The 26,425-nt window shown below is 35.2% G+C and overlaps 1 protein-coding gene across 2 annotated transcripts; it reads left to right on the plus strand.

Moving 5' to 3' along the window:
• The first annotated feature begins 957 nt into the window (after nucleotides 1–957).
• LOC128219057 (golgin subfamily A member 6-like protein 22) lies at nucleotides 958–25,929 on the plus strand. 2 transcript variants are annotated; one of them, XM_052926871.1, is made up of 6 exons: nucleotides 958–1,045; nucleotides 1,301–1,330; nucleotides 7,606–7,798; nucleotides 22,029–22,173; nucleotides 23,192–23,307; nucleotides 23,698–25,929. In XM_052926871.1, the coding sequence occupies exons 3-6, from the start codon at nucleotides 7,664–7,666 to the stop codon at nucleotides 25,009–25,011; spliced, it is 1,710 nt and encodes a 569-aa protein (XP_052782831.1). In that variant the 5' UTR covers nucleotides 958–1,045; nucleotides 1,301–1,330; nucleotides 7,606–7,663; the 3' UTR covers nucleotides 25,012–25,929. The 2 variants fall into 2 exon arrangements, with proteins under 2 accessions (XP_052782831.1, XP_052782830.1); XM_052926870.1 differs by lacking the exon at nucleotides 958–1,045 and having other exon boundaries at nucleotides 1,189–1,330.
• Nucleotides 25,930–26,425: the final 496 nt, after the last annotated feature.

A 26,425-nucleotide genomic window follows, 5' to 3' on the forward strand; every position in this document is an offset into this window, starting at 1 on the left:
ATTCAAAATCATACATCCCTTAAATACGCCCCCTCTAACGTCAAAATCTGGATCCACCACTGTATTTGATTCGTGATATTAATTCAAATCAAACATATGTTAGACCGAGTCTTTGTCGAGACATTTCCGTTAACAAAATCTGCCAATTCAGTTTACTAATCCATTTAGAATTCTTCTGCTAAAAGCTCAGTAAAAACTACTTCTTTCGCGTATAACATGACTATTTTCTTAAACCATCCCTTTAAACTAATGTGCGGTTCTGATATGTATAAACAACCTTTTGAAGTCACTCAAAGATAATTGAGAATTGTAAACGTAAATATTTTTTCCATATATTTAGTCATACTAATGACGTTCTCAGCCATTCACAATATTTTGATTAGGCCAAACCAAATTTGTGTTGTTTTTTTTCCAATGACATTTCAAACAATAGGGTTAACATTAGACTTAACATATGTTGAAAAATGGTTTAATGTGATTATCATAAATATGATTCCTAAGTATAAGAACTCTTAACGAATGAATATAACGCAAATTATTGAAAAACAAAAATAGTGAGCTTAGCTTAATTCTGTTATAAGGGACTTAAGAAGTTTTGAGAAATTGGGGCCAGCTTGTTTCGGAAACAAACCGACCTATATCGCTATTGTAGAAAGTTTTAAATTTAAAATGCTCAACATTTAACCTGTTCACTCATAAATGAACAATTTCTTTAGGAAATTACGAAAACAAATCCACATTACGGCAAAAAAAATGGAAGCCGGGGGTTGGGAGGAAAACATAGGGTCGGTCGGGTTACTTGAAACAAACAATTATTTTTTAAAACCTTAGCCTTATAATGGGGCATTCGATTTCTTGCTCGGGAGTGAGCGATTCTTTTAAATCGAACCAAAGTTTTACGCCAGATCTATTAAAATATAAGGTTTCTGATATTCTGTTTTGACGTATTTGCTACTATAAACTTGTCAGTGCTTAAGAATGCCGATCAACGATTATTTCTCATAATGTTGTTAAACCTTAAGGCATTGAGTTCAAACGAAGACCGGTAAGTTTAGTTAATAATTGTTATCTGAAAATAGATTTAATACGCACGGTAAATATTCAATCGAACATTATAATTGGACAAACGTTAAAATTTAAGTCGATACTAAATTGTAGAGTAGCACATTAGAGCATATGTTACAGCTATCGATCATTTCGGTTTAGGAAACAATCATTAAATGGCTTAAGTTCTGATTGCATGTTATATTTAATTAAACGGATTAAATGGGAAATTTGAGATTTTACTTTGTTTTCGTAGTCTATACCCGGGAAGAATAATTTTTCAAAGGTAAGACGGATTTTGTATGTAAATTTCTATTTATCTGTGATTTTGCTTTGCTATTTTGTTAAATCAATTTTTTATTGCCTTTATTCATGTCTTCGCATATGTTTTAAAGATGCACTTTTACTCCCAAATAAGATTTACTACATTTAATAATATTGTTCTAATATTCAAAAGGGGATGAATAAACGTCGAAAACAATGGTTCTTTTGAACGATAGCGAGTTTAATTTGAAAGAAATGAGCATAAAACACCGTACTACTACCGTATTAGACTATAGTAGATCACAGTAAATCTTTTAGCATTCAGCAATCAGTTAATATCTTTGTACTCTCTGCTATTAAATACACGGTTACAATATTGTTATCAGTATTTAATATTTTTCATACATGTATTATTTAGTAAGTAGTTAAAGGTTTATCAGCCAAATTATTTTTTTAATGTTTGGTACCAAATTCGATGTTTGTTTAGAATAATGAAAAACAAGCTGTGGTTTCAAGAAAGTATTTTTACTAAGTGCAGCACGGGTCAGCTGTTTTTTAAAGGGACTCGTACAGGCTGTATAGGGTCGGGTATCGCCAAAAAAAATGAAATGTGAAATAAGAACAAATGCTTGTTGCAATAATAAAATTGTATTCTATTGTCAATAATTATTTAGAAATGTGATAGAAAATGATATTTTTTGCCGAAAAGCGATAGAAACACTATGGGCAATTGAAACAGTTTATTCATATTTTAGCTTACAAAATACTTCATATATAAAAGTGACACTCTTATTCAAAATCAATACATTCACATGTATAACAAACATACATTTTGAGTGATAAACCTTTAACTACTTACTAAATACTTCATTTATAAAAAATATTAATCACTTAAAACAAGATTGTAACCATGTATTATATCGCTGAAAACGCAAAACTATAAAATGATTGATGAATGCTAAAAGATTAACTGTGATTTACTAACATCTCGTAAGGTAGAAATATTATGTTTTCTTCACCTTTTTTGTCTCTTTTTTTCTTTCAAATTTAACTCGGTATCCTTCATAAGAACCATTGTTTTTGACATTTATTCATCCTTTTTGGTATATTAAAACAATTGTATTAATTTTGGTAAATCTTATTTCGGAGTAAGAGTGCATCTTTAAATAATATTGAGTACGTTTTTATTATGCATTTTTGTTTATAACGACACTAAACACTACTACCTTATATATAAGTAATTAACCCTCTGACAAAACAAAAGCAACTATTCAGATATTTCACAATACAGTAATTGAATATCTGTGTGATTACAACGTATACTAAGTGCAGAAGATACTAGTGTCTGGTGTAAAATGTTTTCATTTTAAAGTAAAAGCATGCTTACATTTTAACCAGTCTGTTAATTCAAAACATTAACACTCATCTCAACTCAAATGCAGGGACGGTATGCATAAAACATACTAAGTCATTTCCTAACTTATGTCATTTTCATATGTTAAGTACCTCATTTAGCATTCGATCTAATAACTTCATAATAATTCTTTATTATCAAAAATTTGATTCAATATATATGCGAAAACATGTATACTTTTCTTTAATTTTACTAAAAGACTATTTTATTAAAAATAAATAAATAGGAAATTGACTTAAGTTAAGAAATGACTTAAGGTGTTTTTTTTAATACCGGCCCTAGGATTGATCCGTATGTAATGGGTAAATTGACTATATTCTGAATGTTTTCAATGGGGTCTGGTGCCCTAATTTCTATACATAATATTGTGCCAGTTGGACTAAAAATAAGCAAAATATCAGGCTACCGGATTAATCCTGGGACGGTAATCATAAAGCATATTAAGTCGTTTCCTAACTTAAGTTCATTTCTTAAAATTTTCATAGTCGAATTACAAGAAATGCACAAGTGTTTTGCTTAATTACGTTTAATGCAAATAATGTATTTAGGAAAGTCTTTATGTTTTATTTCATATGACTAAGGAGATACTAAACTTAGGAAAGTGACATAAGTTAGGAAATGACTTTCATTTCCTATCTTAAGGCATTTCCTATCTTAAAGCATTTTCTATCTTAAGACATTTAATTTCCTATCTTAAGTCTTTTCCTATCTTAAGTCATAGCTTAAGTCGTTTTCTATCTTAAGTCATTTCCTATCTTAAGACATTACCTATCTTAAGTCATTTCCTATTTTAAGTCATTTCCTTTCTTAAGGCATTACCTATTTTAAGTTATTTTCTATCTTAAGTCATTTCCTATCTCGATGCATTACCTATTTTAAGTCATTTTCTATCTTAAGTCATTTCCTATCTTAAGGCATTACCTATCTTAAGGCATTACCTATCTTAAGTCATTTCCTATCTTAAGTCATTTCCTATCTCAAGGCATTACCTATCTTAAGTCATTTCCTATCTTAAGGCATTACCTATCTTAAGTCATTTCCTATCTTAAGGCATTACCTATCGTAAGTCATTTCCTATCTTAAGGCATTACCTATCTCAAGGCATTACCTATCTTAAGTCATTTTCTTTCTTAAGGCATTTGCTATCTTAATGCATTTCCTATCTTAAGGCATTACCTATCTTAAGGCATTTCCTATCTTAAGTCATTTTCTATCTTAAGGCATTTCCTATCTTAAGGCATTTCCTATCTTAAGTCATTTCCTATCTTAAGGCATTACCTATCTTCAGGTATTACCTATCGTAAGGCATTACCTATCTTAAGTCATTTTCTATCTTAAGGCATTTCCTATCTTAAGGCATTTCCTATCTTAAGTCATTTCCTATCTTAAGGCATTACCTATCTTAAGTCATTTCCTATCTTCAGGCATTTCCTATCTTAAGTCATTTCCTATCTTAAGGCATTACCTATCTTCAGGCATTTCCTATCTTCAGGCATTTCCTATCTTAAGGCATTACCTATCTTAAGTCATTTCCTATCTTCAGGCATTTCCTATCTTAAGTCATTTCCTATCTTAAGGCATTTCCTATCTTAAGTCATTTCCTATCTTAAGGCATTTCCTATCTTAAGTCATTTCCTATCTTAAGTCATTTCCTATCTTCAGGCATTTCCTATCTTAAGTCATTTCCTATCTTAAGGCATTACCTATCTTAAGTCATTTCCTATCTTAAGGCATTTCCTATCTTAAGTCATTTCCTATCTTAAGGCATTACCTTTCTTAAGGCATTACCTATCTTAAGTCATTTCCTATCTTAAGTCATTTCCTATCTTAAGGCATTACCTATCTTAAGTCATTTCCTATCTTAAGTCATTTCCTATCTTCAGGCATTTCCTATCTTAAGGCATTACCTATCTTAAGTCATTTCCTATCTTCAGGCATTTCCTATCTTAAGTCATTTCCTATCTTCAGGCATTTCTTATTTTAAGTCATTTCCTGTCTTAAGGCATTACCTATCTTAAGGCATTACCTATCTTAAGGCATTTCCTATCTTCAGGCATTTCCTATCTTAAGTCATTTCCAATCTTAAGGCATTACCTATCTTAAGGCATTTCCTATCTTAAGGCATTACCTATCTTCAGGCATTTCCTATCTTAAGGCATTTCCTATCTTCAGGCATTTCCTATCTTAAGGCATTTCCTATCTTAAGGCATTACCTATCTTAAGTCATTTCCTATCTTAAGGCATTACCTATCTTAAGTCATTTCCTATCTTAAGGCATTACCTATCTTAAGTCATTTCCTATCTTAAGGCATTACCTATCTTAAGTCATTTCCTATCTTCAGGCATTTCCTATCTTAAGGCATTACCTATCTTGAGGCATTTCCTATCTTCAGGCATTCTCTATCTTAAGTCATTTCCTATCTTAAGTCATTTCCTATCTTAAGGCATTACCTATCTTAAGTCATTTCCTATCTTAAGGCATTACCTATCTTAAGTCATTTCCTATCTTAAGGCATTACCTATCTTAAGTCATTTCCTATCTTCAGGCATTTCCTATCTTAAGGCATTTCCTATCTTAAGGCATTTCCTATCTTCAGGCATTCTCTATCTTAAGTCATTTCCTATCTTAAGTCATTTCCTATCTTAAGTCATTTCCTATCATAAGGCATTTCCTATCTTCAGCCATTTCCTATCCTAAGGCATTCTCTATCTTAAGTCATTTTCCTAAGTAAAACACTGATCATATGATGGAATAGTTTGATAATAACAGAAAAACTTAAGCATCAGTTAAGAATTGACTTAAAATGATTTATGAATTCCATCCATTATTTTATTGACTTACACCGGAATAGACTCACCTTGACCTCTCTAAGGGCCGTTTCGCTCCTGTGAGAGATTTTCTTAAGACGAGTGCAAAACTACTATTTAACATATCCCCCAGGCCAAAATATCACACAAATACTCAAGACAAATCTCACTCTCACTCTCAACTTAATTCACCACAAAGAGCGTAGTTTTATTCAAAATCATGCATGTTTTGATACGTTTTGAAAACTTATTTTCTCATAAGATGTGTTGTTAATATATGTGTCATTAGTTGAAAGAAAACAAATTCTAGACCAAATGATATACTCGAGTATTCCTTAAGAAATTGTACTCAAATACATTTTTTTCGCTGTGTAATATTTTACATTAGGAATCTTCACAAAAAGACGTTATTCAACTTATTCTTTGATATAATGCGCTTTTAAAACTTGTAAAACATATATATGATTTTAATAACTTTTCATTTTATGTGGTTAGATGAGATAAGCCTAAGATTAAGATTTGGTTTATATGCCTAGTTTAAACCTTCTATAAATTACCCCACACCCCGACCCACCCCCAATCTGTGTACAGTACACAACCTCTGTGTGTTGATCCTAATCTTATTGACCTCTTATCAGATCGCTGATCTGAGTATCCTGCTGTGCAGTTTTGGAGGTTTTATTATAGTAAAGGACCCTAAATGGCAAACGTTCCTTAAACTAGGCCTTTAAGTAGTTTCGTGATATTGGGTCAGGTATAAAATCGCTCATATTCTTCATGCAAAATGATTCGCTACATAACGCTAATGTAAACAGCATGGTTCATGCTTTTTACTGGAATTATTGGCAATTAATATCAGAAAATAATTCATTCTGTGTGATTTCTCTGATCCACGCACTTATTAAACTCAATTTGCACTGGAAATGTATCTAACAAATGGTTCAGATTGTTACTGAATATGTAATTCATTTATTATTGTTGCTGTATTGTTGTATTTTAAGGGAGGGGATCGTTTGTTATTTCAGAATAGATTTTCGTACTAAAGGTTGCCACTTAACATGAAACACTTTGGTATGGCCTGAAGCCTGTGTCTCAAGTCTCACAACTCATGATTCAATCTGATTGTTATGTCCCTTTGTGTACCGAACATGAGAGTTACCGTGCTCTTCTTATACTATCATGGTATTAAGAATGCTTTAACGTTAAATATAAACAGCTATCAAATCTCAAACCGAAATGAAAATAATTTACATGGCAATACCAGGGGAAGATCCAGGATTTAACGTGTGAGGGGCGTTACTTAGGGCCCAAAGCTTTTTACTTGCGCCCCCCACCTTTACAATCGAAATTTATCTGCTTTAAAATGTTGGCAGGGGGTGGGGGTAACCATTTATTGTCCAAAATGATTAATTTCGGGCGAATTTTATTCATATTCTTTTTCCTATATTGAAATAAAAAAGTAAATTGGGACGATTTTAAGGGTGGCACACGCTGGGTGCCCCCTCGCCCACTTTCTCTCCCCCACCCCTAGATCTGGTAGTGAATACTGTACCCACAAGAGAGTGCAAATTTCTCCACCATATGATTTTTCGTTTGCTCACAGCGTGAAAATTGCCTTAACATGTAAGGAAACACTTATCAATATAAAAGGTATGTTTTTTGAAGTATAGGTATAAAACGCTTGAAAATCACTTGAGAAATGAGTAGCTTATTTGACGTTCAAATAATATAGAAACCTTATCAGCAGATTTTGACTGAACCAAAGTTTTGACACTTAATGATAACTGGCGGGAGCTTCTATCAAAATACCTTTCATACTTGACAAATGTTTGTATATCTTTGTGTGAGATAAGTTGAGATATATTGGATATAAGTTTGCGAAACTTAAAGGGGAGAAGCAGTATGATTTACTATTAAACTTGTATTCACTTTTTTGTGCCTCATCAAAATGCCTAAAAAAGATAATATAAGTAAATAGTAATGGAAAAAAATATGTGGAAACATAACGTCGTATTTGTTCCTGCTAAATTATATACTTGAGTAAAGTGTATCTCTTTCCTTTGTTTATTTTCAAGACAAAAACACTATCAGCTAACTTGTACATAAACCGGAAGTTATCAAACCGGAAGTGAAATGAACGCGAGGCAGCGGGAGGTGCTTCAGCAGCACCGCGGATTTCTGTCGCGCAACCTGCCATGGACGGACGGTCTGGCGCGGCAGCTGGTCAAACATGGCGTCATCACGGACACCATTGTAAAGGACATACAGGTTAGAGTGGCTTTGTTTTGCTAATACCATTACAATCATCAGCAGTTTTAATTATTATTATTATTAGTTGTATTATTATTATTATTATTATTATTATTATTATTATTATTATTATTATTATTATTATTATTATCATTATTTTTATTTATTATTATTATTATTATTATTATTATTATTATTATTATTATTATTATTATTATTATTATGTTTATGTTTATTATTAATATTATTATTATTATCATTATTATTGTTTTTATTCATCATCATCATCATCATCATCATCATCATCATCATCATCATCATCATCATCATCATCATCATCATCATCAGTATCATCATTATAATCATCATCATCATCATTATAATCATCATCATCATCAACATCATCATCATTGAAGTAGTTGGTGCTCGTTTCATTTACAACATTCTCACATTGGTATGATAATATTGCAATTTCATTTTAGTAGATAATTGTTAGATAAGAGCGTTCAGAGATGGATATATGGTGAGCCTATAATTGCTTTTTAATATCCTTCTTCAAGGGACACTTTTGTAAAGATTTGTTTGTGAACAAACAGATTAGGCAATATAGTTTTAGAGCAGTTTTTCACAGGTATATTTTTATCATGACATATGTATATGAATCGGTGTTTAAAAAACAACGACACATAGTGATTTTCAACAGCCTCTTAGGTCTTGATCATTCTATGTCGCGTTTATATGACGAGTATTACCCCATTGGGTAAATTTACCCCAGGGGCTAGAACTCGCAAATAAACGCAAATACCAAAGGGGATCAACTTGCCCCCGGGTGCAAATTCACCCAACGGGAAAATGCATATTAGCGTATCGCAAGCTCTTGGCTTTTTATTAAAATACCAATGTTCTCAATATCCGTTTAAACGCGTTTAAAATACCACAGGGGCAAATTTCCTCGTTGGATAAATTTACCACAGGGGCAAATGTTGGTCATGTAAAAGATAATTTAAAGTGTTTTGGCTTTGAACAACATACAGAAAAGTAAAGTTCTAGATTCAAAAAAAGGTTGCAAAATTACCACAATGAATATTATGAAAAAGAGATCATTTTCATTTGATTAATTATGATTACAGACAAATGATTTAAAGACCTTGCTGTTTAAAATAACTAAACAAACTTAATGCAAGATTACGTCCTTAATAGGAGTAATCGCAACTTAACCGCTTAACCCATGGTCAAAAACTTAATACTATTAGGCGGGGTAGACGATCTGTCGGCTAAAAGATTATGATCAATTTATCTTTTTACATAAACTAATCTGATCACGCTAATGAAGTATGCTATGAATTTAAGTTCCTGTCGCTTTAAAACAAAACAAAACAAATTCACAGAATAATACACGTTTTTCTTCATTTCGTAATAATAAGTACATAATGCATTGTTGTCAAGTTATGCCGTGGTATCAAATGCTGTTTAATATGAAACCTTGCATGACCTCTTATTTACAGATATATTTGTGTTTTGCTATTGACGCCACCTCGGCTTAAGACATGTTTATGTTGTAAAAGGGCAACGATTATTCCAAGTCAATACAATACAGAACTATTCGATTCAATTCAATTCAATACTTTATTGCCTCTAATAATGAAGATAGGAAAAATAAAAATATATATTAGACAAAACACATACAAATGTATTTGGTGAAATAATATCCACATACAATAACATATGCATGCTATTGATTGAGATATAAGTCATATTTTCAGCGGTTAAGATACGCACATATAAGTAAATTAATTTAAATATCATTAAACTTTTAGTAAATGTGCGAGGATCTAGTGATTAAGGTGTCCGTGTCTCATCCAAGAGCCTCAGAGTCCAAGTCCAACCAAGGGTATGTTATCTTCGGCTCTTAACACCAAGGTCCCGTTTGAAGACAGGTCGTAATGCTTAAGATAGTAAATTTCCAGGCATGACCCTTTTTTGGGCGTAAATGGCGTTCCAATTAACAAATATCGTAGAGACATTAATACCATAGATTCTGCCCATAGTTTTATGGGTGTACCTGCGCACTCTTAAGCAGTTTGTTTACTACTAAGATATTTAATTGAAACATGGCCAAGTGCTGCACAGCGTTCAAGGGTATTTACGGCAGGTGTCATCTTGCAGTGTATACACTGTAATGGCAACATGGACACACGACAGAACAGCTAACCTGAGAGACGGTTAAAGGGACTAGCTCATGTTTTTGTAAAGGGTGTTAACGGCAGGCGTCACCTTGCAGTGTATACACTGCAATGACAACATGGACACACGACAGAACAGATAACCTGAGCGACCGTTAAAGGGACTAGCTCATGTTTTTGTAAAGGGTATTTACGGCAGGCGTCATCTTGCAGTGTATACACTGCAATGACAACATGGACACACGACAGAACAGATAACCTGAGCGACCGTTAAAGGGACTAGCTCATGTTTTTGTTAAGGGTATTTACGGCAGGCGTCATCTTGCAGTGTATACACTGCAATGGCAACATGGACACACGACAGAACAGATAACCTGAGCGACCGTTAAAGGGACTAGCTCGTGTTTTTGTAAAGGGTATTTACTGCAGGCGTCATCTTGCAGTGTATACACTGCAATGGCAACATGGACACACGACAGAACAGATAACCTGAGCGACCGTTAAAGGGACTAGCTCATGTTTTTGTAACGGGTGTTAACGGCAGGCGTCACCTTGCAGTGTATACACTGCAATGACAACATGGACACACGACAGAACAGATAACCTGAGCGACGATTAAAGGGACTAGCTCATGTTTTTGTAACGGGTGTTAACGGCAGGCGTCACCTTGCAGTGTATACACTGCAATGGCAACATGGACACACGACAGAACAGCTAACCTGAGCGACCGTTAAAGGGACTAGCTCATGTTTTTGTAACGGGTGTTAACGGCAGGCGTCACCTTGCAGTGTATACACTGCAATGGCAACATGGACACACGACAGAACAGCTAACCTGAGCGACCGTTAAAGGGACTAGCTCATGCTTTTGTAAAGGGTGTTAACGGCAGGCGACTAAACTCCAATAAATATAAATGAACATACAGGTTCATGTACTTGGTGATCATTGAATATGGTTTTATATAGAACTTAATGGCTATTTAAAGTAGCTCGCTCATGGTTTGTAAAATGCACTTTTTTAAATTACGAAATAAAGGGTAACAAATCATAAGGAGTGTTAAAACTAAGATACTGAAATCAGGAACCCCTCAGCAAATGTTGATATTTGCTCAAATGTCGTCTTTAAAGACCACAATTTTCATTAAATGCTAATAGTTCTTGATAACTGCTTTGTTGTTGTGTGATTGGTTGATTAATATTATCACGCGATGTTATCAATGATTTGTTAAAAGGTAAAAATATCCATCATTTTTGTCCTGTGGCCTTGTGGTGAAAGCGTTGGTTTTCTTTTTTTCTTGACTTAACCGGCATTGGTCGGTACCCGACTTCTACCCGAATACTTTAATACTATGATTTTTTGGTGATTTGTTTTGCAAGTTCGATATCATGAGTAAAATAATGATAAAATTAGCGTTTTCAGAAGCATTATTGGGAAAATTATATTTTGGTCCAAAATCATGAGCGATTCCCTTTAAAACTCAACTGAACTCCGGCTGGTTTCTACCCAGGATGGGACACGACAGTGATTCATAAAATTAATTAGTATAATATAACCCTAAGGAAGTCAGATTATTGTAAGCAGGATATATGAATAGTCGTTTGGGTATTTATTGTCGCGTGCTGGAGTGCAGTAAACAATCACATTGTGATATCAATATTGATATTATACCGGAACGATTCAGTCATTATTTGTCGCATTTAATGCTCTTCGATCGTGAAGACTTGAGCAATGGATATTAAATTTCCAATGAACCAAATATGCCTTCTGCAATGCTGGTCTTTAATCTGCTGATAAAATAACATTAGTTCTGTTATCTCTGTTGTGTTTTACTGCGAGAGAGGAATGCAAGTTATTACTGTCTAGTGAAAAAAGGAAGAAAACAAGATAAAATACTTAAAAGTTAACCGTTTATTCATTTTAGGGCGTGTTTTCACATTAGTGTAATCCGAGTGTTACCCGTTTATTTTAAGGTTATAGAACTCGAAAATAATTATTTGATGTATACAAATACGTCAATGTCTGGTCTCAAATTTCACCCTGGTTGGCCCTGAAAATCATCTACTGCTAAGTAGCTTGGGTTATTAATTTTATAAAAATATCTGTACTATAACAGAATAGGACATAACGGATGATTTATTCATGTATGGGTTAAAGTTTATTCAGTAAGTTCTTCGTGAATCAGAAACCTAAGGATCGGTGCGCAGCAAAGCAATCGTTGTTTCTTATTCACGAAGAAATTACTTTATCTATTCTAACCGACTTAGTGTTAGCCCCTCCCAAATTTGCATCAGCTTTGAAATTAAGCCGTGCGCCTGTCAAAAAGACCCGTTAGTCAATGCATGACCCCCCCCCCCCCCCCCACACCATATATTGTGACGTCATCTAAATCAGCGTTGACACTGAAATTGCGCTTTACATATGCAAACAGTAGGCGTGGCTACATATGAATGCGCAGTTATTGCATTTTACTCAATCATGAAGAATTGTCTTCATGAATAAGAAACGATTTTTCACAAAAAAGTACATTAAACACAAAACTAGCACACCAGATTGGCTGATAATGAAGGGCGAACACTACAACTTTTAACAATGTAAATCGTACTCACAGCCACATATATATGGTATGTAGAGACAGACGTAGTGAATGCACGAGAAATGCAAAATACAGTCGAACCCCGTTGGCTCGAACTCGCTTGGCTCGAATTCCTCGTTGACTCGAAGTAGATGTTAAGGACCAATTTCTTTATTCCTATGCACACAATCCCGCTTGGCTCGAATTTTTCGAGGTTCGATGTATTTTCTCCGGTCCCTGGGAGTTCGAGCCAACGGGGTTCGACTGTACAATAAACCAGTTATAACTATATGGACATATATTAGGTTGGGAATAACAAATATATCAGTATGATTTCAACCTGAATGTTTATATTCTGTACAGATTTAGACCAAAAAACTGTACAATAAACAAAACCCTATATATTTGCCTATTATTGCTACTTGAACCTTTCAACACGTCATTTTATATAAATATTAGTAATCTATTTCGCTGTGATCTTCCTAAATAAGCAGATAAGAAAACTATACCGCAACGCGAATATACACACTCTGCATTTGGAACACTTCGGTCATTTTCGATCGAAAACATCTTCGGATGTATATGGACGGTTTACAATGTCAGATTTTTTTACATTTCATTCCACTGCAAGTAGATCGCGTAGTAATTTTAATATAAGGGTTGAACTTAATGACTGAACTCTTCGGAATCTTAATTATGTATGCAATAAAACAATTCACTGACAATCAATTTAAACTTGGTAATACAAATTACACGTTTAAAGGCTTTTTTATGAACTTTTTCTACTGATGTACCGGCGTACATCCGAGGTTGTTTTCGATAGAAAATACGCTCTGTAGAGTATGAGGGCAAATTACACCAAACGAAAGTGACTACTCTGTGGGGTTTTCGTGATTTCAACTCATGACAACGAAACAAAGCATGGCCATACCACCTCAGAGTTCAATAACTTGCTGAACATGTAACTACTCTATCCATTCTTTGTTTATATACCGTATTGTGTGTACTTCTATGCCGGATTTGGTCCTTTAAATCGAATACATAGTGGTTACATTCAACCAATTTCAAAAGATACTTTTTTTAATGTTGCTTAATGTTAAATACACAAGTGGAACTTTCTTGTAATATGTGGTGTTGGAGTCGTGAAACTCTATAATGTGTGTCAGTTCGCGTACAATTCATAATGTTATAAACAAACTAATGATTTAGTGGTCTGTTACCAAGCAGGATGTACCATACTACCAAGCTATATGTTTTTTACCATTTTTGCATTACAACCGTTTAAGTGTGGTTTTATTAACTGGTTCAAGCGTTTAAATATGAATTTTGATTTTTTCACTAAAAGCTATGGAAGCGCATGTAGGCCATCATTGACTATAGTAACTTAGTTCATGAATTATATAAAACATTGTCTTTTAATGCCATTTGTATTAAATTTTAAACATAAAAAAGCTAAATTAAAATATGTATACAACTATAAATTCAGTTTTCTATCCTCAGAAACATTTTTATAAAGAGCCCGAAATCTTTTATCATTTGCTTCTAATTTAACTTCAAATCTTACTTTGTGTTTTTACAAATGTAATAATGAAGTTTTATAAAACGATAGATCAATTTTCATGAATTATTGTTATTGTCGTTAAAGGCCATTCATAGAGATGTATAGGTGTTTTATATCAAATAAAATCCTGATAAGGCAATTCCGTAGTTTGCCCTTAATGTCGTTACTGTACATTGTTAGGACGTGAACAGATGAATGGCACATTAGAGAGATGAGTTGCTTAACGGTGGTTCGTTATCCTACACTTTACAAATAATGTTATGCAGTGGTTTATTACCTGGGGTCACCGCCTCTTTCTAGCAGACAATCTCATTCAAATAAAAAAGCCTTTGGTAATATGCCTTTAATTAAAGGGACTAGGCACCAGATAATACCATTGTAAGAAACTGTATAAAATTGATATCGTTCTATACAAAGTATTAAATCTTAATTACCGATGTATCACATCGCTTACGACACATGTATCTTTCGCAGTTTTTGCGGGGTTTTTTTCCAAAATTTACGGGGTTTGTCTACCATGTAAATTCCATGTTAAAATAACGTCGTAATAAGTATAAGTACTAATCACGTGACTCTCACGTGTCAGAGTACACACTTTAACCTAGGAAACCATCATGCGCTATTTTTAAACCGGTTAACTTAGCTGAGACAGCGACAAAATATTATTTAAAATCATGTAAAATGATAAATTATCGGCCTCATACTCGTCCGTATTGATAATTCTAGACTTGATTTAAGGAAATACCTTATTTGCCGATTTTGAGACCATCTGGTGTCTAGTCCCTTTAAAGACAGACATTGCATGGAGTTTCCAAAGTGAACACTTTAAAGATATAGCTAAATCAATATCAAATTATTAAAGATTATAAGTATCTTCCATGGCTGAGAGTGTAAGATATGTTCATTCTAACACGAGCGTAGGGTGTTTTGCGGAAACGAGGTTTACCGAGTTTCTGCAAAACACCCTGCGCGAGGGTCGGGATGAACCAATCTTACACGAGCGGCTATGGAAGATGCTTTTTCTCCCACCTCAGTTAAACAAAATTAAGTAAAAATGTATTTTTTGCTGGAACTCTTTTGTGCTTAGTGAAAGTAATTGCGCATGGATATGCGATAATACGTGGTTGTCATGGATATGCGCGCAGTGATTCAGATGATGTTAATAGTCAGATCGGTCTTTAAATAGTTCTAAGGAGAATGAAGCAATATTTCTTGAAAGGTGCATGAAAACTGTTTTATGGTGACTTTTGAATCGAGAAACAATTAATTAGCGTTCTAAATATTGCCACAAGAAAAAGTTGCTACAGACAAGTCTTTAACAAGGGAGGTAATTACAATGTGGTGACCATTAAAAAGAAGTTCCATACGGGCTTTTTATCTTCGCACGTGGGCAAGATAAGAATTTCTAGCATGGTTAAATCATTGGATCTACTTATCTGAGGTGGGGAAAATAAATATATATATATATATATATATATATATATATGTGTAGATTTTTCCAACTAGCATTCCATTAGGACTTATATAGTTATCCTGATGTTGTAACACATAACACGTATTGTACGTGAGCACTTGTATTCAATCTTCGACAGATATGTTCTGGTTTAAATGTGATGCAAATTTATTCCTTTCATGTTATTTCTAACAAAGACACACCTTAAATTTTCTTCAGAATGATATGCACATAATACTTATATTAAAGCTTTGTAATTATCGTAAAAGCTCCTAACGAAATATCCGTCTCATTTATGCGTACACCGTGTTTTAATATTAATGAAAAATATGCGTAGCTTTGATTTGACTTGATTGCAATTTCATACGTACGCTATTTACAAATGAGCTTTGCATAAAATTATAGACCAAAATTATAGATCTAAAGTTTTAGATGTTTTTTTGACTTGTGAAATCACATTAAGGAGTCGTTTGATTTATTCTTTTTGTAAAACATAATTGCACTTGCTACTATATATGCTTCTTTGTAGTATATATTGAATCATATAAACTAAACATATGAAGTGAAAAACTAATCAAATATATTAGTGTTCGAAATTATATTTTGTCTAAAGGGATAACAGTTATTGTTTTTCTCCATTTTTTCCTAATGTGTATTGTATCAAATCAATTGAAGGCCGTAATTGACTTTTTATCAGGTGAATTGGTAGATACAAATATAGGCTGGTCCGGTAGAGAAAATATAACCTCAACCACTAAGCTTGTTAAAAGGTTATTAGTACGCATTTCCCAACATTAATGGTTACGCGACATGAGTCGAATCAAGCCATTTATTTTCATAAAGTCGTTTAACTAATCTTAAACCATAACATAAATACGAATTCACAATTAGGTGTTTTAATGATTTACTCGCCTCGGATAATTTTACTATATAAGTCACTACGCCTAACAACAAAGGCCGTTATTATTTGTATCCTATTAATTGAAAATACGAAGCGAAAAAGCTCTCAACTTATTAGCAAGTAGAAATGGGTGTTCAACGATTGAACTTGTGACCCCGGTGCCCGGACATTACATTGTATAGGGGAAATGTTAAACCATTTAACTATCTATTTGATAGTTCAACATTCAATTAATCTTTTAACATTGTTTGAATAAAATAAAATCCAATTATGGAATTTAAAGTAGACACATAAATGTTGGCAAATATTTGTTAGCGAATGTCTAAGAGCGAAAAATCACTCTTTTTTACACAAAAATGTGTGAAATATTGAAAGATACAAAGGCTTTATTGCTACATGTTAGAATTACTTTTGGGCCCCCGTCCCGCATTTGAATTCACGAAATGTTATTTTAGGCGTATATATACCACGTAGTTTCGCAGTTTATTAATTTTATTATATGCCTTCTGGTGGTTTTCAAAGATTAATCAGTGAAATAAAACTATATTCTACTCTTTAAAACAGTGAAAATATCAATTTGATATTTTTCACTGTTTTGAAATTTGAGCCCGTTCTCATGTCTAGATCAAACTTTCAAGCGCATAGGGCTGGGACACAATTCCAATGACATCATTTCCGAACTGACGTTAGGTTTGCATACAATTTGGCGCGCTTTTCTAAGAAACAGCAATTACGTGGCATTTAATAAAAAGTTGTTGGTTTCAGTGCAAGATCGCAACATATTTCATCTAGTGTAATACACATTTTTATGCTCACTCGGTGAAATATTTGGCGATCTTGCACTGAAACAATCAATTATCCTCTATAGCATCAATATAAAACATGCACGCACATTTCATGACATTAAGACGTACTAATATACGTTGGCAACACTACCGTGATATCTCCTATAATAGGTAAAACTTGACCGGCAGGACGGGCCTTCCCACCTCAATCTGGTTAGCTATGCATATAGGAACCAGCCAGTACCAAAAAAATGACCAGTAGGACGGGCCTTCCCACCTCATTTTGTCTAGCCATGAATATAACAGGAACGAGCCAGTACCTAAAATGGGAAAACTTGACCGGCAGGACGGGCCTTCCCACATCAATTTGTCTAGCCATGAATATAGGAACGAGTCAGTACCTAAAATAAGAAAACTTGACCGGCAGGACGGGCCTTCCCACCTGAATTTAACAAGCTATGAATATAGGAACGAGTCAGTACCTAAAATAAGAAAACTTGACCGGCAGGACGGGCCTTCCCACCTGAATTTGTCAAGCTATGAATATAGGAACGAATCAGTACCTAAAATAAGAAAACTTGACCGGCAGGACGGGCCTTCTCACCTGAATTTGTCAAGCTATGAATATAGGAACGAGCCATTACCTAAAATAGGAAAACTTGACCGGCAGGACGGGCCTTCTCACCTGAATTTGTCAAGCTATGAATATAGGAACGAGCCATTACCTAAAATCGGAAAACTTGACCGGCAGGACGGGCCTTCCCACCTGAATTTGTCTAGCTATGAATATAGGAACGAGCCAGTACCTAAAATAAGAAAACTTGACCGACAGGACGGGCCTTCCCACCTGAATTTGTCAAGCTATGAATATAGCAACCAGCCATTACCTAAAGTAGAAAAACTTGACCAGCAGGACGGGCCTTCCCACCTGAATTTGTCAAGCTATGAATATAGGAACGAGCCAGTACCATTCTGAATGGTCAATATCCTGCGTTATTTAAATCTAAATGAAAATCAAAGTTTCGGATAAAAGGCGGTGGAATTTTATGAGTGGGACATTAATGGGATAAAGACTTATGGGAATAATCAATTTTCATAGCAAATAGTACAAGGACAATCCTTTGTAATTTGAATCACTATTGGTGAAAAACCATCAAAGTGACACGTCCTGTTTTGAAATGATGAATTAAACTATTAGCGGTTTTTTTTAAACATTTTAAACATAAAAGCGAAATAAGGTTTCACTAAAGGCGTGAAAATTGTGATTCAAACATTGGTTGTTCTTATGCAAAGTAAACATAAACAAGAATTTGTAATTGCACTTTGTCTGATAAAGAAATCCTCGCAAATTATTTTCCACTTTAACGCTATGCTTAAACATGCAGGGAAAACTCCTGCAGCCGTGAATAAAACTGGATAAAATACCCAAATGTTATCTTTTAACTAGCTTGCACATACAATGTATTTTGTTATTTGATGATCAACAGTAAATTTAGGTTAGATATTAGGGATGCAAATGAATGGAAACATTTATATTCGGATATTCGGTTATTTCTTTCGACATAATATTCGATTACCGAAATGAATCGTTTAGAAATTGTAGTAAAGAAGTAATTGCTATATATTCGCTTTGTCGTAACTTGTACCCGCGACGGAACTTATTTCCCCCAAATTTGCAACTGAAAATCAAATCGCCATTTTTAGAATATAACGCAACAAAAATTAATACATTTTCAACAAACAAAAAACAATTCCAGTCATGCAGCGTTCGTATTTACAAACCATGCGAAACTAGGTCGGCGAAGTTCGTGATTTCCCGGTTAAATGACTTTTTGCGCCAACGGAGGGTCGTTCCGCGGGAGTTGCAGCCTCGCTCTGAGATTGATCTATTTATTAAATATTGACCAATCAATAAATAACTAAGCCAAATTTAAAAAAAACAACAACATAAGCTTCACCAGTTGTTGTTGTTTTGTGCTGCTGAGTATAAAGTAATGGCTAACGGTTATTAGTATGTATTTACCAAAATATATCGACCTGGAGCGTCGCAGATGCTAGGCCCATGCTTTGATAAACCCTGAACTAGTTAGTATTTGCGATTATATCTGTATACCGATTAAAGATACCAATTCGACATATTTAAATGAAAGAAAGCGTTGAAAACATGATGCCGTTCAACTGGACAATATTTAATTTCGAACACTAACTCACAGTAGCATATGAGGTCGTCAATATTTATTACATACGAACTTATTAAACCTGGTACTTGCTAAGCTGCTCAAGTCACTGTATCATATACCACCTTTTTGTAAAATATTGTTACGATCAAAGTCCATGCACCCCTAGTTCTATATTTTCTAACCTCGAGCCCAGACAACATCTTCTTGCTCACTGTAATATGATTGTTGCATGTGGCCTCTGCTCTGTGTAGTCAACATTGACCCTTTTAGAATATATAGAGTAAATTATTATATATCAAAAAGTGGCTGGGCGGGCAAAGGAGCGCAGCGAGCGTTAACTCTTCTAAACAAATACCAGTGTGTGTATACCACAGGATAAAAACGTCATATATGCTACGTATGAAGGCAACATTTTGCTGAAAATGAAGACTTAAAACAGAGACATTTTTTTCTTTTACTACACCATTTTAAATTAAACAAAGGACAATCTATGCCGCTAAAATAGCCCCGCCTGGGTTTTAATACCAGAATTTGATAAGGTGATTAGTTTCATCAAATACTTCGACAAACCTGTTTCCAAAATAATATTTTGACAGTGCAAAGTCAGACGGCCCTTTTGTGAAAAAGGTTTGACGAAGTGTTTTAAGAAATTAAACTCTCTATCAAACTCTAGTAAAAAGACCGAAGGCGGGGCTCCGTAAGCGGTGTAGACTGCGCTATGTTTCATTTAAAATGGTCAAGAAATAATAAAGTTATCTTTGTTTAAAGTCTTCACTCGAAGCAAAATGTTGCCTTCCGACGTAGCAATTATGACGCAATTTGTCAATGTGGTATACACACACTAAATACAGTTTTGGTAAATATCTGCTAACTGACTAAGAATGAAACCTTCATTTTAATTGGCCGTCGTATTTGGAGCACATCCTTGACCAAGCTGCGTTCATTAGAGGCGGATCCGTAGTTTAGTGGTAACATACCTGACTGTCATTTCAGGGGTCAAAGGTTCGATTCCCCGCCGGACCATTTAAATAAAATAATCGTCTTCCGTGAGCGACGCTTAATGGAGGTCCCGTGTGGCAGTGCTATACACTGGTGTACGTTAACGAACAAGGGTAGCTTTAACCAGGGTTACATTCTGTTTGTGCAATGCGCTCCAAATACATAAAATTACTAACAATCTTATCTGAGTTCAGCCGAATCGGCCTTGCCCGAATGAGAGTATAGTTAAACTCAAAACGACCCAAAAGTAAGTGTGTGATATTCGTATGTTGGCGCCTTTTTTTTAATAGGTTGCATTGTGTAGTAAACCGTACCCAATTCGATTGAAAGGACTTCTTCAAACGGGCGCCATAAAATTAATTGAATTATTTTATCTACAATTTGATTATCACAATTTGGGATTAAAATGTTTGATTATCGATTATGTATATGTATTTGATATTACAAGTCAGTGGTTGTTATTATTGTTTCTGTTTGTTGTTAAGCTGTTAAGTCATTTCTTGTATATAAATTGAAAACAAACGCAAGAAAATCATTTACTTTAAACATTACATAGTTCACAACGATTGTGAAGAAAGCTATGATAGCTTTCGTTAAGTCACTCTCGTTGGCACGATGTTGCGCGAACGTCAGTGTGGTCCTGTGTTGTGAGTGGGGAACCGGAGTACCCGGAGAAAACCCACTTGTCTGGCTTGGTGACCACTAGCCAGACTCACATGCACCTAGGTCGGGAATCGAACCCGGGTCACCTTGGTGAGAAGCGAGTGCGCTAACCGGACAACTAGAAAAATCATTTGAACAGGTATAACACGAAGCAAAATATTATTTAAAAAACAACAACAAAAAAAACCTATGATATTTTAAATAAAGGGGTTAAATGACCCCAGAAATATAAATCCATATACACAACAATGTACAATATGATTTGGAAGGTCAGATACTATAACGAACAGGAATAATACATTTCCTAATAGGGTAACGCTTAGGTCTAAAAACACTTGGTTCGGGTAACCTATCGTTTTTATAGTCAGTTTCTAAAAAAAATCACGTTCTTTAAAGCTGCACTCTGCAAATTGAAGTACAGTACAGCTTTAAAAGCGCTGTTTATTTTAAATAGTCATAAAGTCATACGCCAAGTCATATGCAATGATTACCAAGCACATGCACATATACGTTTTATGTACTTTTTATTGGAGCTTATCAATGTCTGACCGTGCCTATTGGCTGCATTGACCCCATAATTGACACGTGATAGAAGTGACTACAAATTCGCAATCAAATCAAGACATTGGAAGACTTGAAGAAACAGAGTGAGACACAAGAGATCCGGGTGCGATACCCTAGCCATTGCGAAGAGAACTCTTGGTTCTTTGTCGGTGTACCGATACACGGGATACAACTTTTTGTGTTGAACCAGTACTGGGTACACCATTTTCCCAGTACTACACTTGTAATACCGAGTGTAAGACAAGGGAGCTACTAGTACCACATTTTAACGTCTTTCAGTTTGACGCAGTTGAGTTTGAACCCCCGAGTCGAACGCTCTACCACTGAGCTATCGGGGCGGTCGTGAGAATATTTGATTAAGTAAAAGCATTTTATACCGGCTTTCAGAATGACCCGAAGCGGAATAGCGGTCACGTGGTTGAGCGTATGCTGGATGTTCTTGCTTTACGGGGGGCGGGCGTGTATGAGCGGTTCTGTGAAGTCCTATACACGAGCGGTCATGCTTTCATAGCGGACTTTCTCAAAGACGAAGGTAAGTGTGGTTTTTAAACATAAATGTTGTATGTATGGATGTATTTTTTTTAGAAAGGAAAGTGGTCAAAGATAACTCGTGAATTTACAATGAAGAGACAGTGGTGGGATACAAGGAAATCCGTGTGCGATACCCTAGCACTTTTCGAAGAGACACCTTGGTTTTTGTTACGTGTTCGGTGTTAAACAACGATACACGGGGATCAACTTTCCTGGGTTAAACCAGTACTGAGTACACCACTTTTCTAAGCACTAGTTTTTAAATGCTAAGCGCCAGACAAAGGAGCTTCTTTTGCCAACTTTTAACGTGTTTCGGTATGACGCAGCCAGGAATCGAACCAACGACCTCCCGCTCCGTAGGCTGACGCCTTATCCACTAGCTAAGGCACCGAGGCGGTTCGCTTAGCAGCAACTATGCATTGGGCTCTTGGTTTCTTAGAACCCCGTTTCTACTCGGGAAAAGCACTAGAGGAGTGAATTAATTAGCATTAAGCTGTCGTCATAGTTGAGCTAAAAATATAAATACAAAGGACAAAGGCTGGGCGATTTTGGTGATCTTCTAACAGTGGCTTTAATGGGCACACTATAGGCTAATTAAAAAAAAAATTAAATGCATTATTATGTTGAACTCATTTGACCATAATGATAAAAAATACTATTAGCCGTTTGAATTGTGTTGTTTTCTTCAATTGATGGCTACGTGGCCACGAATTCCCCCGTTGAAACGCGCCAAAATATCGCTTTTAGTTTTATCTGTATACAAATAATATGCGTTTTGGGTAAGCGGCATAGAATGCCCTTTGTTTCAATAAAAACGGTGAAGAAAAACAAAATTTATCTTTGTTTTAAGACTTCATTTAATGCAAAATATTGTCTTCCTGTGTAGCATTTATGACGTTATTTATCACGTGGTATACACGCACTGATATGTAAGTGTAACAAATCAGTACCGATATCTAGACAAAATGAAAATGATTCGCCAGAGGTAAATACATTTTTTGTATATTTGTTTTTAACAGAAAATGCTAGCGCTGACACAATCGACTGTAGGGACGTTCACAAACGAATCCCCGTCATCGAGAAGACGTTCAAAGAACAGGACAGGAAAACCCTGGAGCTGTATATCAACGAAAAGGTAAACACTGCGCTACTGAATTTCTATTGCGGTAACCCAATATTTATGTCTGGCAGTGACCTCCTGTTTTGCTGACCTTTTTAGTGCAGTAACCCCAATATTTAGCGTTTTAACGATATGTTGATGCAGCTGTAGACTGCATTTCGACATGTCCATGAATGTACAGATAGTCGCGTTGCTGTGATTGCCTCGGTGTTGTTATCGTCGTTTACTTCTTCATTGAAACCCTGAAAAGGTGGCCATAATTCTATAATAAAGGCAAATGGGATTTTTTTTTATTTCGAAGATAAGTCACCGAAACAATCTTAGTAGGCTGTCGTATGGTTGAACACTTGTGTTTTTCTATTTTTGTGGGAATTTTGTGAACACAGCTGCGTATAATCATTGCAGGTGAAGGAGGCGATGCTAAAAGGTATCTGGAGCAAGGAAGCCGTGGCTAGAGAAAAGGATAAGGCCATAGAAGCGAAACAAAGGCAGTTGGAGGACGCATTTGCCTACGAGGAGAAAGAGAAAGCGTTCAAGTTTCAGATAGCTGCATTGGAGAAGCAACTAGCGGAATCCAGGGGCGTAGTAATGGACCTAAAGTCACAGATAGGAGTTATGGGATCGAAATTGAGGGAAACAGAGGACAAATTCAAAGCAGACTTTTCTGTTCAACTGAAATACAACTCAGCAAATGAGAATGCCTTACAGCGGCTTGAAGATAAATTAAAACGTAGTGATTTAACCTTGAACAGTTTAGAAAACAGTATGAAGAAATTGGTAAGTATACCAAGGCGGAATTCTGAAAGAGATCAAATGGCATTGGCTGACTTTAAGTTTGCATTTATTCAGGAAGACTTTGAGTTGCTAGTTGAGAAATTTAACTCTTTTAAGGCTTTAGAAAAGCAGAACGAACAATTGATACACGAGCGCAATTATATCTTATCTCACCTTGGTCACCATTCGAATGACAATAAACCTACACTGTTGAATGCGTACAGAGACTTCGCCGTACGAACGGACGAAGACATGGTTACACTGAAGCAAAAGCTAGAACAACACCTGAACACCATTGAAGGACAACAAGAAAAGATACAGAACTTAAACAAAGAGGTGGAGACCCAGTCAGAGCAGAAGAAGATGAAACAGGCGGGAACGGTCTGGCAGAATGCGTTGTTGAACGTAATGCGAAAACAACTGAATGACGTGAAACAAGAAAACAGAAAGAAAGAAACGCAGATTAAGCATAGCGAAGCTGAAATAGCCAAACTGAAGGCGAGGGTAGGCGAACTAGAAACAGCAAGGAGACATGAGAGCCACACACATCAACACCATCTCTATTCTCCTAGCTCACCTAGTCGAATGGGAGACGCGGAGAGCGACGGCGCCGTGGCAAGAGCTGATAAATCAAGGAAGAATTCTCTTCTACCACCACTCGCTAACAACAACAACAAAGGGATGTATCAGGTGCAAACGCTGAAATCGCCGCAATCAAAATCGCCAAATAGACAGAAGTCGTCGTCGAAGCCGGTGGTGACGCAGCGGGGTATGTGGGAGCGGAACGTGGCGTTACCTGAAGGGCTGATAACGTCCCAGCTCCGCCTGGAGAACCGGGGAATGGAGTACCCGACCACCCACCTGGGCCAGCCACCAAGAAGTCTAGGGGAGGTGAAGATGAACCCCGGAGCAAAACATAACAAATACGCACATGTTCGAATATGAAAGGACGAGTATCAGGATAGCTTCAGAAGATTGCTGTCTGAAAGTACATGTATAACGTTAGAGTATTTGTTTCATAATAATTACACATACCGACAGGGGACAACTAAGGTGCGGGTATGTGATACAATGTACGTACAACTGGAATCACAGACTTTCGATGCATATGTGTGGCATCTATTTTGATTCATATTCTATTTATATACGGTGGTAAATTTTCTTACCACCGTAAAATCACTGTCGTATCAAGCGGTGAAAATTTTATTTGAGTGTGTTAGTTAGAAAAGCAAAGTGACAATTTATGAATGAGATATTTGCATAATTTTAGTCGTTAAACAAGAATTTTACAATATATCGAAATATAATACTAAGCATTTAAGACTTTAGGAAACCAAGAGTTTCAAATGTTTTAATTGACCGATTGAGTGAATGATAGATCGAGTAATTGATTAAACAATACCGAATTCCTTTCACTAACTTATTTAGTCATTCATATTCATTTATTTTTCAACGTCTTATTAAAATAAATTATGAAGCGATCAGCCAATTAATCAATCCATAAATCAATAAATCTAAAAAAGATATCAATCATTTAATCACACCCGTCCTTCCGTCCGTCCATCCATCCTTTCATACGCCCATCCATTTGGCCGTCCGTCCGTTCGTCCGTTCATCCTTTTAATCATTAATTCATCCAACCATCCATTAATATACTCATCTATACCATTATATCATATATGATTAACCATGCATTTATGAACTGTGATAGCGTACCAGCATTGTACAGGTATTTCTTAGAAATAAAGTATGTATTTTTTTCATTTCTACCTTCTAGATGTTTTTACAAATCGTCTAGCCTTTTTTATAAGTTGTATTATTTTACATAAATATGTTTTTAAATAAATATGTTTGAAAAAACAACTACATGATTATACGATTCACCTTTTAAAATACTTTTTGCCCCAGTTTAAGTACTCCAGAAACATGGCTACCGGTTATGTTTAGTCGTTGTTCCGCATTTTACACTGCCAGAATACTTTTTTTACTGACTTGGTTAGTCGAGGGAGCAGGACTTTTCAACCCTTAGACTTTTCAACACCTATTTTAAAGACTTTTCAACTCCTACCTGTTTGGACTTTTCAACCCCTAAATCAAAGACTTTACAACCCCTAGTTGAAATATTTTGATAGCCATATTGAAGACTTTTCAACCCCTATATCAAAGACTTTTCAACCCATATTATTTTTGTCAGCCAGGTGTTGTCTTTTTCATTGTTTTTGCAAAAAACTTAACCAATTATTATTGAAATACAATTAGAGATTTGTTTGGCTTATTTGTTTCACTTTTCTCCAAAGTATTGGATGAAATTTACAAAGGCTTTGCCTTGATTTACTAAGCACTTGATGGTTAGTTTTTT

Source organism: Mya arenaria, chromosome 15 (assembly GCF_026914265.1).
Source record: "Mya arenaria isolate MELC-2E11 chromosome 15, ASM2691426v1".
Taxonomy (NCBI): Eukaryota; Metazoa; Mollusca; class Bivalvia; order Myida; family Myidae; genus Mya; species Mya arenaria.